Source organism: Aphelocoma coerulescens, unplaced genomic scaffold (genome assembly GCF_041296385.1).
Source record: "Aphelocoma coerulescens isolate FSJ_1873_10779 unplaced genomic scaffold, UR_Acoe_1.0 HiC_scaffold_87, whole genome shotgun sequence".
Lineage (NCBI taxonomy): Eukaryota > Metazoa > Chordata > Aves > Passeriformes > Corvidae > Aphelocoma > Aphelocoma coerulescens.
The window spans coordinates 515,582-530,330 of NW_027184071.1; the positions used below are offsets into that span (position 1 = coordinate 515,582).

At 51.6% G+C, this 14,749-nt stretch overlaps 3 protein-coding genes and 1 long non-coding RNA gene across 5 annotated transcripts in view; 2 read left to right on the plus strand and 2 right to left on the minus strand.

Moving 5' to 3' along the window:
• The window catches only part of LOC138102578 (uncharacterized), a 171,268-nt gene that overhangs the window by 105,036 nt on the left and 51,483 nt on the right, over positions 1 to 14,749 (minus strand). The gene's annotated exons all lie outside the window — the stretch shown is intronic.
• Positions 1 to 14,749, plus strand: part of LOC138102550 (serine/threonine-protein kinase PAK 3-like) — a 54,245-nt gene that overhangs the window by 21,782 nt on the left and 17,714 nt on the right. The gene's annotated exons all lie outside the window — the stretch shown is intronic.
• On the minus strand, positions 1,933 to 5,604 carry LOC138102573 (T-cell activation Rho GTPase-activating protein-like). 2 transcript variants are annotated; one of them, XM_069000292.1, is made up of 5 exons: positions 4,950 to 5,604; positions 4,606 to 4,708; positions 4,299 to 4,447; positions 3,601 to 3,762; positions 1,933 to 2,656 (listed from the first exon to the last, which is right to left on the minus strand). In XM_069000292.1, the coding sequence occupies exons 1-5, from the start codon at positions 5,169 to 5,171 to the stop codon at positions 2,465 to 2,467; spliced, it is 828 nt and encodes a 275-aa protein (XP_068856393.1). In that variant the 5' UTR covers positions 5,172 to 5,604; the 3' UTR covers positions 1,933 to 2,464. The 2 variants fall into 2 exon arrangements, with proteins under 2 accessions (XP_068856393.1, XP_068856394.1); XM_069000293.1 differs by lacking the exon at positions 1,933 to 2,656 and having other exon boundaries at positions 3,674 to 3,942.
• LOC138102542 (uncharacterized) lies at positions 13,060 to 14,329 on the plus strand. Its single transcript, XR_011147434.1, has 3 exons — positions 13,060 to 13,205; positions 13,541 to 13,678; positions 14,133 to 14,329. It is a non-coding gene; the product is annotated as an uncharacterized lncRNA (long non-coding RNA).

Consider the following 14,749-nt stretch of genomic DNA (forward strand, 5'->3'; position numbering starts at 1 on the left):
TGTTTTTGACATGTTTCCTGTTTGTCCAACTGGTAACCATGGTTCAAGGTTCACCCCATGATTTGCATAAGACTGTGGTCCAAAATGTGTCCAAAATTCTTAATAAGAGCGATTGCTAGATCTGTACTCAGTTACCACCCCTAGATGGGAAGGGTCAGTGGCCATTGATTGGCATTTTAATGGAAGAGAACCGCACTGAAATGTGGGAACCAATGAATAGCACCCTTCTGCCCCCCATTACCCTGAGTAGCCTGGTAGAGCATGCCAACTATAAGGTTCCTTGTGCAATTGTAAACGCCACAGGAAAAGCCGTTCTTCCTTCATATTGTCATCAGACCCATTTCAGGGAAATAATAGACCCAAGAATTGCAGCAAAGATGAAACTGACAGGGTGGAGACTGGCTCAGTCGTTTGGGATGGGGTTGTATTGGATATGTGGTAATAAGGCCTGGAAAGTTATGCCTGTGAACAAAGACCAGGCTTGTGCTATTGGGGCTGTGGTCTCAAATATAACAATATTTGACCATCTTGAAAAACCAAATGAGAAGAAAAAAAGGTCTCTTAATCCCCTCATTGAACGTCCCACACTTTTTCATAGCATAATCAGAGCCCTTGTACCCGCTTACGGAGTAGTTGAACTGGAAAGAACAGTTGTAAACATCTCGGCTGTCATTGAACGTATTGAGCAGCATACTGCAGATGCAATTTCAGCCTTACAGGAGGAAGTTGACAGTCTGTCCCGTGCAGTTATGCAAAACAGGGTAGCTCTCAATTTCAAACTTGCTGCACAAGGAGGTGTATGTGCTATTGTCAATACCACTTGTTGTTCTTATGTGGACCAAAGTGGAAGAATTAAGAAAGATTTAGATGACATTTGGAAGAGAACTCAAATTCTACATGAAGTAGCTTCTAGAAATAACACCTTAAAATTTGATCATGTTTTTGATACCCTCACCTCCTGATTACCAAACTGAGCCCAGGTAAAAGAAATATTCATAACAGCTGTAATTGTAGTTATTATCTGTGTAATTTGCTGTGGAGCAGCTGGTTGTGTAAACAGGTTCTGCGGGTAAAGAATAGAGACCAGACAAGACAAAGTTTTGTTAGTCTCTAAAACGGGGGCAATGATGCCATGAAGATTTTTGCCTTTTCTTTTATAGCCATTATACCTTTTTACAACTTCTGTATTCTTCGTGCTTTTTGCCGACATTCTTAGACTTGTTTGTCAAACTGAGAGACGAAACATTTTAGAAGCTTGGTAGCTAGGGATCAGTGTGCCCCAGAGCCCAAGGTCCTCTCCAGAACACATTCTGTAAAGCAAGATAGAACCATGGCAGGGGAAGGTTCCTTAGAGAAGGGGGCTCACTTGAGCCTCTCCTTGGGGAACCTTTGATAGATCTGCTAATTAGTAAAACCTATAATGTTATACCCGATGTTGGGGAGACACACACATACTCAGCGGGGTGCATCTCAATGCATACGACCTGGACGTGTGCGCCTAAGGATCCTTAAAATAAATCCCCAGGTAAAATCCCTTTTCCCCTTCTAACCATGTTTGACTCTCGATTTTAAGACCAGGAAAAGGCATCAAGGGGAGTCCCGCTTTCTCAGCAGGCCTCTGCAGCGAGTCTGTAGCCAACGTGTGGCTCTGCTGCCAGCCCAAATGTGCCGTTCCCTTGCCCAGCCTGGCTGCAGCTGGGGGATCTGCTGGGCACGGCTGGGGATTTTCATGGCCAAAATCCTCCAGCACCATCCTGTTTACATCTGCCCAGTCCTTTGTACAGCACAAATCTACCCTTCTTGCAGTTTAAACATGGAAATTATGGCAGATTGCCACCCTTGCACTGCTAATGTACAAATACACAAAAAGCAACTTCAGTTTAAAAATGACATTTGTTTTAAATTGCTACACCCACGCTGCTAATACATGAACATAAAACTATCAACTGAAGTTTACAAAACTAATTTATTGTTACAGTCATGCTATGTACATATATACAAATACCCACTTCAGTTAAAAAAAATTAATTTACTGGAACCCTCTACTACCACTACACACAAATATCAACTGAAGTTTAACAATTTAATTTATGACATAATTCTACAACTGTACGGCCCATATATGAATACAGAAATACAGATATCCCTCTCTAAAGAATCCCAGATCCAGAACTTAATAAATAGAATTCTAGAACTATACAATTCCATAAATCTGAAATGTAAGTAAATACATATCAAATACAAATACATATAAAAACACACAGATGTAAATATCTATTAAATATTTCATGTGAGATATAACGAGACATCTATAATACACACATATCAAATCCCTCTATAAATATGCAAATATCAATGTACTAATATAAAAATCATTCCAACCCCATCAATCGATCTCTAGAGGTACCCAACTGAACAAGTATGTAAATATAACTACAGATGTAAACAGATCGATATACATGCATCAATATACCCATACAAATAGATATACAGGTGTCAATATCCCCATTTTTCTAACGCTCTTAGTCATACTCCACACATTTATAACTAGAATTATATCAGGAGGGATTGCAGCCGCCGATATTCCCAGCCTCTCCCTTGGTCTCTTCCTCTTGTGCAGAGCAGCTCTCCTGGACGGGGACAGCAGATGGGACACCTGGGAAGCAAAGGGAACACTGAGTCAGGATCAGGACGTTTCCCTTGGCAGCAGCTGCACTTCCATCAGGCAAGAGAAATCTCAGAGCCTCCCCAGGAGGCTTAGAAAGCAAAACCAGGCCCAGCGGGCCGGGCTGTGGCGAGCGCAGCCCCGGCGGGACCGTCCCGCAGCCCCCGGCAGCGCGGCACAGCCGGCACCGCTCCCGGGCCCTGCCGGCACAGCTGCCTTGCCCAAGGACAGCCCCTGTGCCGCCCGGGGCAGCCGCGCTGAGCGGCCCCAGCACGGGCAGGGCCCGCTCCTGCCCAGCCGGCCAGTGCCCGCGGCCAAAGCCCACGCCACCGTTTGTGCCTGCAGCTCCCACCCTGGTTTTTGCTTTGCCACCAGCGGTTCCTGCTGCTCCCGTCAGGTGTGGGCAGCCAAGACCGGGGGCTGAAAGTGCTGCTCAGCTGGGCCTGGCCGCCAGCCCAGCCCCCAGCATGGCCACAGGGCACGGAGCTGGCACAGCAGACAAGGCAATGGGGACAGAGGCAGCAGAGTGGGGATAGATGTGGCAGAGCAGCAGATGCCTTGACAGGTACCAAGAGACGTACCTAATTATCCATTGACATAAAACATGTGAAAGAGCGGCCTCTAGAATGAAAACCTTAGCTTGATAGGTGTCACTAGAAACATCTAGAAGCAGAACTAGAGGGAGAGGGGTTCCAGCTGCCCCACCTTCACAGCTTCTCCCTCAGCCCCTTCGTCCCGCCCAGAGCCATCCTCCTGCAGAGGTTCAGCACGTGGGCGTGGAGGAAGCCAAGGGCTGCAGAGCCCCTGCACAGCTGCCATGGAGCTCTTGCCAAGCCCTGCCCAGCACCAGCCCCTGCCGGCCCTTGCCAGTGCCTTGGGCTGACTCAGGGCAGTGTGGAGAGGAGGGTGGGCAGCAGAGCCTGGCACATCCATACCTGGGCTTCTTGGGCTGGCAGAGCTTCCTGCATTTCTCCAGTCTTCTTTGGTGTGTCCTCCTCCTTTCCCTTTCTGGCTGCTATTCCCTGTCTTCTGGCCAGGCCTCTGCTCGCTGTCTTTTCCTTCTCTTTTTCTCTTCCTGGGGCTAGCAGCCTACAAGCCTTTAGCCACAAAGTTGGATTAGAGAGGCAAAGGTGGGAGGCACAAGCTCAGTCCCTTCTTGTTGGAACCAATGTGGGCTCCTTTTACCTTCCTGACACAGAAAGGCTCGTCAGGGCTTCGGCCTTGGCCAGCGACTCTGGGGAGCTCTGGTGGGTGTTTGGAGACAAAGCTGGAGGTGCCTGAAGCAGAAATTCTGGAGGTGGGGGGATGGAGGGATGAGGGGGATAAGGAGGGAGGGAGGAGAGAGTGGGAAAGGGAGGGAGGGATGAGGGAGGGATGAGGGAGGGAGGGAGGGAGGGAGGGAGGGAGGGAGGGAGGGAGGGAGGGAGGGAGGGAGGGAGGGAGGGAGGGAGGGAGGGAGGGAGGGAGGGAGGGAGGGAGGGAGGGAGGGTAGAAGGGAGGAAAGCAGGGAGGAAGGGAGGCCAGAGGCTGCAGAGCTGTGCTGTCAGGAGGAGGCACAGCAGCTCCTTGGCCCCATGACAAACTGCCTGTCTCCCTGGGACACATTGTTCCAGGATTTGTGCAGCTGCCATACCTCTGCTCTTTGGACCTCCAGCACCGTGGCCTCTTCTCCATCTCCCTGCCGGGTCTCAGGCAGGGAAGGGGATGCATCCAGATTGCTTTCTGCCTGGGGCTTGTTGTCTTCTCTTCCTGCAGGGCCACTTTGCTCTTCCCTGTGCATCTCTAGAAAGCAAAAGCATGTGCAGCAAAGTGACGACTTGGAAGACAAGAACAAAGAAACCAAAACCCACAGGCAAGCCCTACACTGCTTGGCCTCTTGATGCTGAGATTTCTGGGGCCCTGAGTCCCAGGCTGGGACAAGGCTCTGTTCCTGCTCCTACCTGTGCATAGCTCTGTGGGTGCTGGTGACTCGTTGGGGCCAGCTACCTGTTCCCCAAAGATGTCACCTGAGTTCTCCAGCGGGATGTCCACCAGAGCATTCGCCTGCACACAGGAAAGCCTTGCTCTCAGCTCAGAGGCCCGAGAGCGTGCCAAGCAGCCCTGGCCATCACGGCTGAGCCTTGCCTCTGCACAGGAGGAAGGCGCTGGCTGGGGGGCAGCTCTTGCAGGCAGCTCCCGCAGCAGCCTTGGCTGGACACAGGGGGCCGCCAGGCACAGGCACCTCTGGGCAGCCAAGTTGCCTTTGGCCAGCAAGGCTGCAGCCGGCTGCTGAAGCCAGCCTTACCTGCTTGTTCTCGGCCAGCATGGCCTCGAGCTCCAGCTGCTGCTCCTGCGGTGGGCTCAGCAGCTTTGGCCCCAGGCAGACGGCCAGGCTGCTGCAGGTCATTCTGCTGCTGGACACGTGCTGGCCGATGAGTCGCAGCAGTGCCAGCAGCTGCCTGAGGAGGAGCAGCTTTGCTGCGGGCAACTTCTTGGCCCCCCGAGGGAACAGGAAGGCAGCGTCCATCAGCAGGCCCACGTTGCCCACGGCCGTCCCCAGAGCTGGCCCCAGGCAGGGAGCAGCCAGCGGCTGCTGCGCAGCTCCGCAGGCGCTCTCGGCCAGCGCTCAGGGCTCCAGCGCTCCCGCGGGAAGGATGCAGGGCGTTGCTGCCCAGCTCCTGATTTCCCCCGAGCTCACGCAAGGGAACGCTCCCCGTGCATTGCCCCAAAATCAGACTGCCAGCCAGCAAGAGCAAGCTGTCCAAAAACACAGCCCCTTCAGGAGAGTGTCCCCTTTCAGGAGAGTGCCAGGCTTCCAGCAGTGCCTGCTGCGGAGCTGGAAGCTGCTGCCCACGTTTACTCTTTGAGCTGACAGATCTTGTCCTCCCTGCTGGCCATCTGCATCGCAGCCGTCCAGTCCTCGTAGAGGTCGGTGACGAGGAGCTTGCCGGGGATGCTTCCCAGGAAGTCCTGCCATGCCAAGGGCTGCCGGTGAGCCTTGGAGCACGGTGGCCCAGGCAGGAGCCTTTGCAGCTGCAGCTCAGGAGGACTCACCTTGAGGAGCATGGCCAGCAGCAGCACTGGCTGGCTTGCCATGTCGACGTGCAGGCCGTGGTCCAGGGCCTGCCGCAGCTCCTGTCAGGCTTTGGCGCTCTCTGCTTTCTGGAAGATGCCTTCTGTTGTGGGCCCTTCCTGGTGCAGGACAGCCAGCAGCTCCTGCAGGAGAGGCGAGAGGGCAGGGGCTTGTGTGAGGAGCTGCCCTGTTTGCAAAGCTCTGCCCCAGCCTGGGCTCGCTGCCTCCTGCTGCAAAGGGGCTGGGAGCAGGAGCCTGAGGCACGGCTGAAGAGCCCAGTGCCCCATGGCTGGGGGACATGCGTGGGGACACTGGCTGTGCAGCATCCAGAGGGAGGGACGGGCAGCCCTGTGCGGCCGCCTCACCTGGATGGGCCGGGGCAGCGTGCCGTCCTCCGCGCAGACGGCTGCCAGGGGCTGCCCGAAGAGCGCCCTGCTGCAGCCGGAGCCCTCCTGCCCTGGCGCCCGCGCAGCCCTGGCTGGGCCCCGCCGCAGAGCAAAGGGCCAGGGCAGCCACCTCCTCCTCGTCCTGCCGCTGCTGCTGCTGCTGCCGCTGCTGCCGGTCCCTGCTGCTGCAGAGGAAAAGAGAACCAAAGGCATCAGTGGAGACAGCCAGGCCAGCGCTGCCACAGCCTGCCCTGCCCTGCCCTCAGCACCGTGTGGAGCCATGCAGAACCCCAAGCAGTGAGCAGGCAACTGCAAGTGTGGCTGCACCTTGGAGGCTTCTGAGAGCTGGAGTGTCACTGGGAGAAGCTGCCCCGGGCCTGAGCCTGCCCTTCTCCAAGCTGTGGGCAGCACTGCAGGCTCTCTGTCCATGCACAACCATCTCCAGTGGTCACAGTCCAGCAGGTGCCCTTGCCCATGTCCAGGGGATGCCCTCTTCAGGGTGCCACAGCTGCATGGCCACACTTGGGGCACAAGTGAGGGCAGCTCGGCCAGAAGAAGAGATCGTCTTTGCTTTTACTTGGTCTCTAGTGAGGTGGAACATTCGGATGAGAGCTGGAGCATTCTGATGGAACACTGCATGGCTCAGCTGGGCTTGCTGGAATCTGTTAGGCACATTCGCTAACTCGATGGGCATTGCTAGGGCATCTGCTCTCCTGTTCCCTTTGGCATTAAATCCTGGCAGGTCAGTGTGTGATCTCACACACTATGCATGACATAGAATGGTTGCTTTCAGTGGGAGATCAGTTGAATCAATTTCGAAAGCAAGTTATGAAGTTTTGGGTTTGCAACCTCCTTTAGTAAGGCTCTCTCTGCCCTGGAAACTACACCTGCAACATAGGCTGAGTCAGTTATCAAATTAAATGGTTCACTGAACCACTCAAATGCCCTGACCATGGCTGCAAGTTCTGCCACTTCAGGATCCTTCAACTACCTGTACATCAGACTCCCACTTCTGAGTGCAGGGATACTTCCATGTGATGACAGACTTGCAGGAATGACCGCAGGCATCTGAAAAGATTGTCAAGGCATTTAATGGTTTTCTGCTTTGAATTTCTTTTGGAATCAGTTTGAAAAGGCAGACCTGGGGCTCAGTGGTGTGCCTGCTGGGACGACAGTGCTTCCTGTACCTTACAGATGGACTGTCTCACCTCCTCTGTTAGATGCCTGGGTGATGGGAGGTCATCTTTCCCTCACAGGAGGTTGAACAGAGGAGCGAGATCTTCTGTTGTCAGCTCTAGGAGAGGCCTCACCCAATTGATGGACCCGCAGAGCTGATGGAGTTCCTGCAAGGTCTTAGGGTTATCAATTATTTTGACTTGTTGGGGAACCACAGTCTGCTCATGGATTTTTAGTCCAAGGTATTTAAATGGAGAGGTTTTCTGGACCTTTTTGGCCTGGATTTCAAATCCATTTGCCTCTAAGGCCTCAATTACCTTCCCCAATGTCCAGTCTAAATAGGATTGGTTAGGAGCACACACCAAAACATCGTCCATATAGTGGAGCACTATTGCCTTTGCTGCTAACTTTCTGACAGGGGACAGAATGCGAGCTACATACCACTGGCAGATGGTGGGTGAGTTCTTCATGCCTTGTGGCAAAACTCACCACTGCTAGCGCTGCACGGGAGCCTTTCGGTCGATGGAAGGGACCGAGAAGGCAAACCAGGGCACATTGTCTGAGCGTAGTGGGATCTGGAAGAAACACTCTTTAATATCAATGACTGCTACCTTCCACTGCCTGGGGAGCATGGAGGGTGAAGGCATTCCGGGCTGCAGGGGTCCCATGTCCTCTATGACTGCATTTATTTTCCGCAAGTCCTGGAGGAGGCGCCACTGGTCTTTCCCCAGCTTTTTGATTCCAAATACCAGAGAATTCCAAGGGCTCTTACATGGTTCGATATTTCCTCTTTTCAATTGCTCCTCCATGAGTGTGCTGAGTGCCTTTAATCTGTCATTTTTCAAAGGCCATTGATCCATCCAGATGTGTTTGTCAGAGATCCAATTTAATTTCTGGAAGGGGCACTCCGCAGTGGCCTGTACAAAAAATGTTGGGGTTGAGATGGAATTTCGACTCGAGCCCCCCACTGGGACATGAGATCTCTGCCCCGCAATGGAAATCCAGAGTCAATTACAAAAGGACGGACTGATGCTATCTGTCCCTCTGGACCCTCAATTTGGACAAGTGCCTTGCTTCTTTGAGCAGATATAGATCCCCCCCCACCCGTCACAATACCTTCTGCCAGCTGCAGCTCCCAGTGTGACGGCCAGTTGTGGGAAGAAATGACTGTCACGTCTGCTCCCATGTCCATCATTCCTGCCAGGCTGATGTCTGAGCCTTGGCCAGACAGTTTGCAATTAAGCATGGGTTTGTCATTCCCAGCTGCCTCAGCCCAGAAGACAGAGGGGTTGTAGTCCTGTGGCGGACTACTGGGCATGAGAATAGCTTGGGCCACAACCTGGTTAGCAGCAAGAAAATAGGGAGGGTTAACACACTGGATATTGACAGTAAAGAACCCTTGTGGGCCCACTTGAACAATTTCTGGTGTAACACAAATGTCAGCTGGTGAATGTACAACATCTTTTAACACAAACAATATACAGTCTCTCAGACTCTCACAACTCACGACGATTCTCTGGGGTGTCACCGAGTCCATTTGAGTTGCAGTGGTCGTGGTAACCATTTTCCTGGTGGCAGTTTCTTCATTCATTCCCCCATGTGGCCCTGCCAATCCACACAGTCCTGTCAGTGTTTTGGCTGCATCCCATCGGCGGCAGGCGATGTCATTTTCCCTGGGGAGACAGCTCAGGAACCCTGATTAACTGAAGCCAGAGCTCTGCAGTTTTGGGCCAAGTGCCCTGGTTTGCCACACCTGTGACAGACCCAATTAGCATTTCTATTGCCCTGAGATGCTGTTGCATCAGCAGCGGCTGCAATTTCTATTAAGTTTTTCCCCGTTTTTAAATTTGGCTGATGAATTGGCACCAATGTCGTGCAAGCACGAATCATTTGACTTAAGGTCGGTGGAGGTTCGAATGGAAGACCCAAAACCACTCTATTACAAGCATCATTGGCATTAATCTTTGCAATTTGCGTTAGAATATGCTCTCTTGTTTTCGGATCTTCCACTTGTTTTTCCACTACCAGCCTCAGTTTATCCACAAAATCAATAAATGGCTCATTTTGCAGTTGCCGAATCTCAGTGTAATTCAATTGAGGTGCTAATTTAGGGGGCATCATTAAGAACGCTTGCTGTGCTGCTTGCTTTACAGCATTCAGGACCGGCTCTGGTGTATTTTGAGCCTGGTTCTGGGGCTTGGCTAATAACCCCTCACTGGTAAGGTGATCCGTAGAAACCCCCGCGTTGTTTGGATCCTGCAGTAAAATAAGGAGGACCTCTCCCAGTTGCTTTCTCCAACCTTCTTCCCATATTTGAAACTTGGATGGGGAAAGCAAGCAGGAGAAAATGCTTTTGAGGTCATGTGGCACAATCACTGTACCGGTGAGAGTTATCTTAAGAAGGTTCTTAAAATACTGATTCTCCCTCCCAAATGCTTTCTGGGCTTTGCAAAGCTCTTTCAGCCCTGCAGAATCAAAAGGTTTCCATGTGGGATTACTGCCAGTTCAATCATATGTTACAGGAACAGCAAAGGGATAGGAAGGGGCTGAGGAGACTCCTGGACCTGATTTCAACATGGTTCCGGTTTCTACCCCGTGGGAACTGGAATGGGGGGCGTGTGAGAGCCAGGAAGTCCTCCACAGGGGGCGGGGTTGGAGGACCAGGAGGCGTGGTCACAGGATGGGCGGGGATTCCCAACGCAGGGGGCAGTACCCAATGCATGGGAGGAACCCGATGACATCACATCTCGGGGAGGGGATAGGAAAGGGTTGGGGGTAAGAGGGCGAAAGGGCCTGGGGGAAGAACAAGGGGGGGAGGGGTGAACTGTGCCATGTGGTCAGCGCCATTGTTCAGACACGTGGAGTGGGGGGGGACAATGGCAAACAGCATTTAAAACAGTTTTCTGGGCTTACAACTGGGGAGGAGGGTAAGGGATACGGGGTTTGGGAAGAGGTCGAGGCAGCTTGACCAGAGCTACCCCAACAGGGTGGCTGAAAAGACTGAGAGGGGTCAGAGAGAAGGTAGCAACTCTGTGCCTCTGGGCATATCACCCCATTCAGTTTTTCCAACGAAGGGGAAGTGGGATGAGGAGCAGGAGGGGAGGAAGGAGGGATACAGGAAGAACTGCAAGGGGATTTGTGCTTTTCTTTTACTTTCTGATCCATTTTATGCAAGTCCCGAAGGACTAGAACTAGAGGAAAGAATTTTTCTCCAGAGGAGTCCCCTTTTCGCTTTAAATCAGTAATCTTATGCCCCACAGCCTTCCAGAAGGCAGGAGATTTTAAATTTGCAGGAGTCACTTGAGGAAGGTAAAAGAAAAGCCAGCGAACAAACTGTTTTAACAGACCCTTTGAAAATTTGAAACCAGTAACTGAAAGGAATTTCACAACTTGGAGAAAAACCTCTCTTTGGGGCTGAGAGAGTTTGGATCCCATCTCTCTTTGGGCACTTCTTCCGCCCACCACCTGAAAAAAAGAAAAAAGAAACAAAATATCAGGGACCAGGGATACTCGCACAAGTTTCAGACATCAGCACAAATTTGTCTGGTCCCACAGTAAAAAGCACAGGTTGGGTTCTCTGAGGCACAGCTGCTCTCCAAAGTCAGTTCAGTGCAGAGTGAGTGGGAGTTAGCAGCCTTCTCTCAGGGCACTGCTCCTAAAACAGAGCAGACTGCTCCGAGAGGCGTTAGCAGTCCAAAGTCGCTTCTTATCGCTGTCCACTGACAGCCACGATGTCGCAGGGATCCACTCGTGTGAGCCCCGTGCTTGGTGCGCCAACCTAATGAAGTTCTTGCTGCTCAGGGCACGAGCTCTGGCGTGCCCCAGGTCAGAGACAGCCCAGCTGCGTTACTTCTGCCCGCCGCGGAAGCGACTTCAGCATCAGGAAAAGAGCTGCTGGCTGAGTTAGCTAGCTGGCTTCTCGGCAGAGGAAACATGGCAGGAGCCGATGGTATCAGCTCACGTTAGCTCGGAGACAAAAGAAGAGAGAGGCTGTTCTGGTCTGGCTCCTAATAGATTTCTTGTTAGAAGTTTCGCAACCCGAACGAGCTGGGAAGGGATGGAATGCGATGGGATCCTCCCTGAGGCTTGTCCGCAGTTTTATAGAGTTTGAAAACTGCGGGGAAAGGGGAAAACAACCAATGAGTTACAAGCCAGGGGGAGGAAACAATTTCACAAGAACCACTGGGGGAAACCGAGGCGGGAGTTATAACAGAGAACCAGTGAACAACCAAGTAACCGAGAATTTTCCCGAACCGGGGGAGGCGGCTTGTACCCGGGCACTGCCCAGGGGGGTGCGGCTTAGGCTTCTGAGCCGCCCATTGACCCATCCTCTGAGTCTGCCTCTTCGGGAAACTCGATCCAGTGGATGGGCTGGTGTAGTGGTTTGGTCCAAATACTCATTCCTGTTTACCTTGTGTGACATAAGAATGAGGAGAAACGCAAAGCAGGCACCAAACTTGAAAGAATATAAAGAAATTTATTAACAGACCTAAAAGAGGGAAAAAAAAAAAATAAAATCATACCACACCTTCAGAACACTTCTCCTCCCCCCCACCTTTCTCCCATCTCCCACTGACAATATAAAAAGACAACCCTTGGGATGTTCAGTCTGTTTACCACTTCCATAATTGTTCAGTCCGTTTAGGAAGAGGAGCCTCTCTTGCCCATGCTATGGAGAAATTAGCACAATGAGACAGCTGCCCGGGTTGGTTCTCTGCTCACATGTGAGTCCCTTCCCCCGACATGCAGCTTTTCCCACAACTGCTTTCGAGGGTCCACTCTTGAATTACTGGGGTACAAATTGAAGGTTGAGCCATTCAGAAACAAAAGTTCTCTTCAGCCATCTCTGGGAGCATTTCATCTCTAAGAACAGAGGCCCTAATCCTTCCCTGGGAGCAAAGGGTCCTCCTCATCTTCATCTCTAGGGCTATCTCTGGGAGCATCTCTAGGAACTGAGGTCTTCTCCTTTTCCATTTGGAGCAAAAGTCCTCATCACTTCCATCTCTCCCTGTTCAAACTTCTCCTCAAATTACAGCTGCTTCAGCATCTGCCTATCTCAGCGCAGGTGCTTTTGCTCACAAGTACAAGTTGAACACTCCACCCCCCCATGCCTTCATGAAATTACAACAGGTACTCTGATACATCATAGCTTTACAACAGAATATCAGCTTTAAGCATCTCGTCTTTCTTCTCCCTCAGGTTTTCAGCTCTTCACAGCACTAAAAGGGTTAATCTCACCTAGGCCTTGCAGCTGGAATTTCGCTTATCGCTGTTGGTCACACGATCTTTTGCCGGACAGCAGGGCAGCTTCAGCTGAATCTTGGCCGCACTGGAGAGGGGGAGCCGGGCTGCTCCGGCTGCCCATAGCAGGGCTGTGGGGGTGTTCCGCGGGTGGAACAGGGCCCACCGGCTCCAGGATGGCTGTGGCGCGGCCCGGCCTGGCCCGAGCAGGGCCTGGGCTGGGCCCGCTGGGCCCCCGCACAGGGCCCACAGCCTCCTGTCCCAGCAGCAGAAACGAGAGAGGGCTCTGCCTGGGGTGTGTCTATTCTTAAGTGTGGATCACAGAGGCCACAATTTTTAGTGGCTTCAAGAATTGTCCGTATTCAAACTGGCCAGCTGATAGGCTCTGTCAGGTCACAGAGGAAGCTGTAAGCACCCCTTTGCAAGAGCATCACTTCTGGGATTATGCTTTGCTAACCCATGACAGCTGGGATTGATTGGCATCACGCTGCCCCAGCCCCGCAGTGGGCTGGGTCACACCAACAATTTCAACTGTTTGTTTCCTTACCTGAGGAAAATCGGATGGATTTCCTGTCTTTTCTTCCAATTACCATTGTTTTCAAGAAGAGGATAAAAAGCTTGATGAGTTTTGTTTAATGGAAGCTGCGCTTAAGGGACCAACAAGAGCTGCAGAGATCCTTCTCATGTAATAATCCTTAGAGATAGTATAGATAGTTAGTATAGCAAAGTCCCTCTTCCAAACTGCCTGTCAAGCTGGTGGGAATCTTCAGAGAAGCAAAACGTGCTTTTGCTGATGTAGTTGCCCCTAACTAGGTCAGCCAATCAAATCAGCTGCCAAGGCAAGCTCTGCTGACTCTTGGAAAAGCTGTGGCTGCTTTGGGGTCTGAGTTTTTTGTTGGTATAGAAAAGTCATCTCTGCCTCTCTGCCAGGGCAGAAATTGCCACTGCAGAGTGGGCTCTGGGAGAGCATTTACAGATGTGAAAGAAGTAGGTGGAGCCTCATGTTTCCTTTTTCTCCAGGCTAAACTCCTGATAGCCACAGGAGGGAGACCAAAGCTGCAGCAGCCCAACCTATTCTCAGTTTTGCTGCGGCACTTCCTGAGCTGCTGCCTGCAGACAAAGGAGGAGCGGCTCTGGTCTGCCAAGGAGCTCCTGCAGGTAAAATGCAAAGGGGCTGCAGGTCAAACAGTGTCCGAGGATGGGCTCCTCCTCCACTGAAGCCCAAGGCATCAGATGAGCCCCCTTCCTCCTCATCTCCACTCTTGGTGCTTTTTAAATGAAAATGGTGAGGAATCCTAGGCTGGGCTGAGCTGGTAGGAACCTGTAAAGGTCATCTGGTCCAAACAGCCTGCAATGAGCAGTCCCTGCAATGAGGGACAACTTGAAAGAGATCAGGTTGCTCAGAGCCCCTTCCCACCTGACCTGGAATGTTTCCAGGGAAGGGACACTTACCAGTTCTCAGGACAACCTGTGCCACTGTTGCACTATGTTCCTTAGACCTACTCGGAGTAAATCCCCTTTTCATTTAAAAATATTACCCCTGCCTTTGAAGCACTGAGCTTGGAAAGTCATGGTTCATTGTTCTTGGTTGGTTTTTTTTTCCTTTGGGCAGCATCCATTTGTAACATCAGCCAAGCCTGCGTCCAGCCTGGCACCACTCATTATTTCAGTGAAGAGGTGGAAAGAGAAGAAAAGACTGTGACAATCACGTCAGGACTGTTTTCTCCATGACCAGCTTAGTGTAGGATTGTAGAGTAGGATTGCAGAGTAGGATTGTAGAGAAGGATGGCAAATAAATAAAGTTTCTGAAACCTCAACTCATCTGTAAGATTTCCTTCCTTTTTACCCTGTGAATGAGCTCAAGATTTCCTTCTCAATTGTCCATTGTTTCTTAAAGGTGGAAAGTGACACTTATGGCTTCTTTGGTATGGTTTGTCAGTGGGGCAGGCTCTTCTTCATTCATCCTCTCCAGACCACACTGCCTTTGCAATACGGCACACTGGCCGGTTTTTGCCCAGCCATTGTGCTTGTAGTTGAGGCAGAACGGGCAATGGCATTTGCAGGCAAAAGCAGAGGAGGAGTTGTGCAGCCAAGACATCCTGTGCAGATGCAGGTGTTGAGCTGTGACTCGAGAGCATTGGGGATCCTGCCACTTGGATTTGTATCCCTAAGTGCAATCTCTTTGGCTCGGGGAGAGTCTTGCTCAGCTGAGAAAGCAGAAAGCTCAGC

Coding starts and splice junctions, on each gene's coding strand:
- LOC138102573 (XM_069000292.1), bottom strand. CDS start 5,171: ATGGACGCTGCCTTCCTGTTCCCTCGGGGGGCCAAGAAGTTGCCCGCA. Junction 4,709..4,949: donor TGCTGGCCGAGAACAAGCAG/GTAAGGCTGGCT, acceptor TCCTGTGTGCAG/GCGAATGCTCTGGTGGACAT. Junction 3,763..4,298: donor TGGAGGTCCAAAGAGCAGAG/GTATGGCAGCTG, acceptor TTGTGGCTAAAG/GCTTGTAGGCTGCTAGCCCC.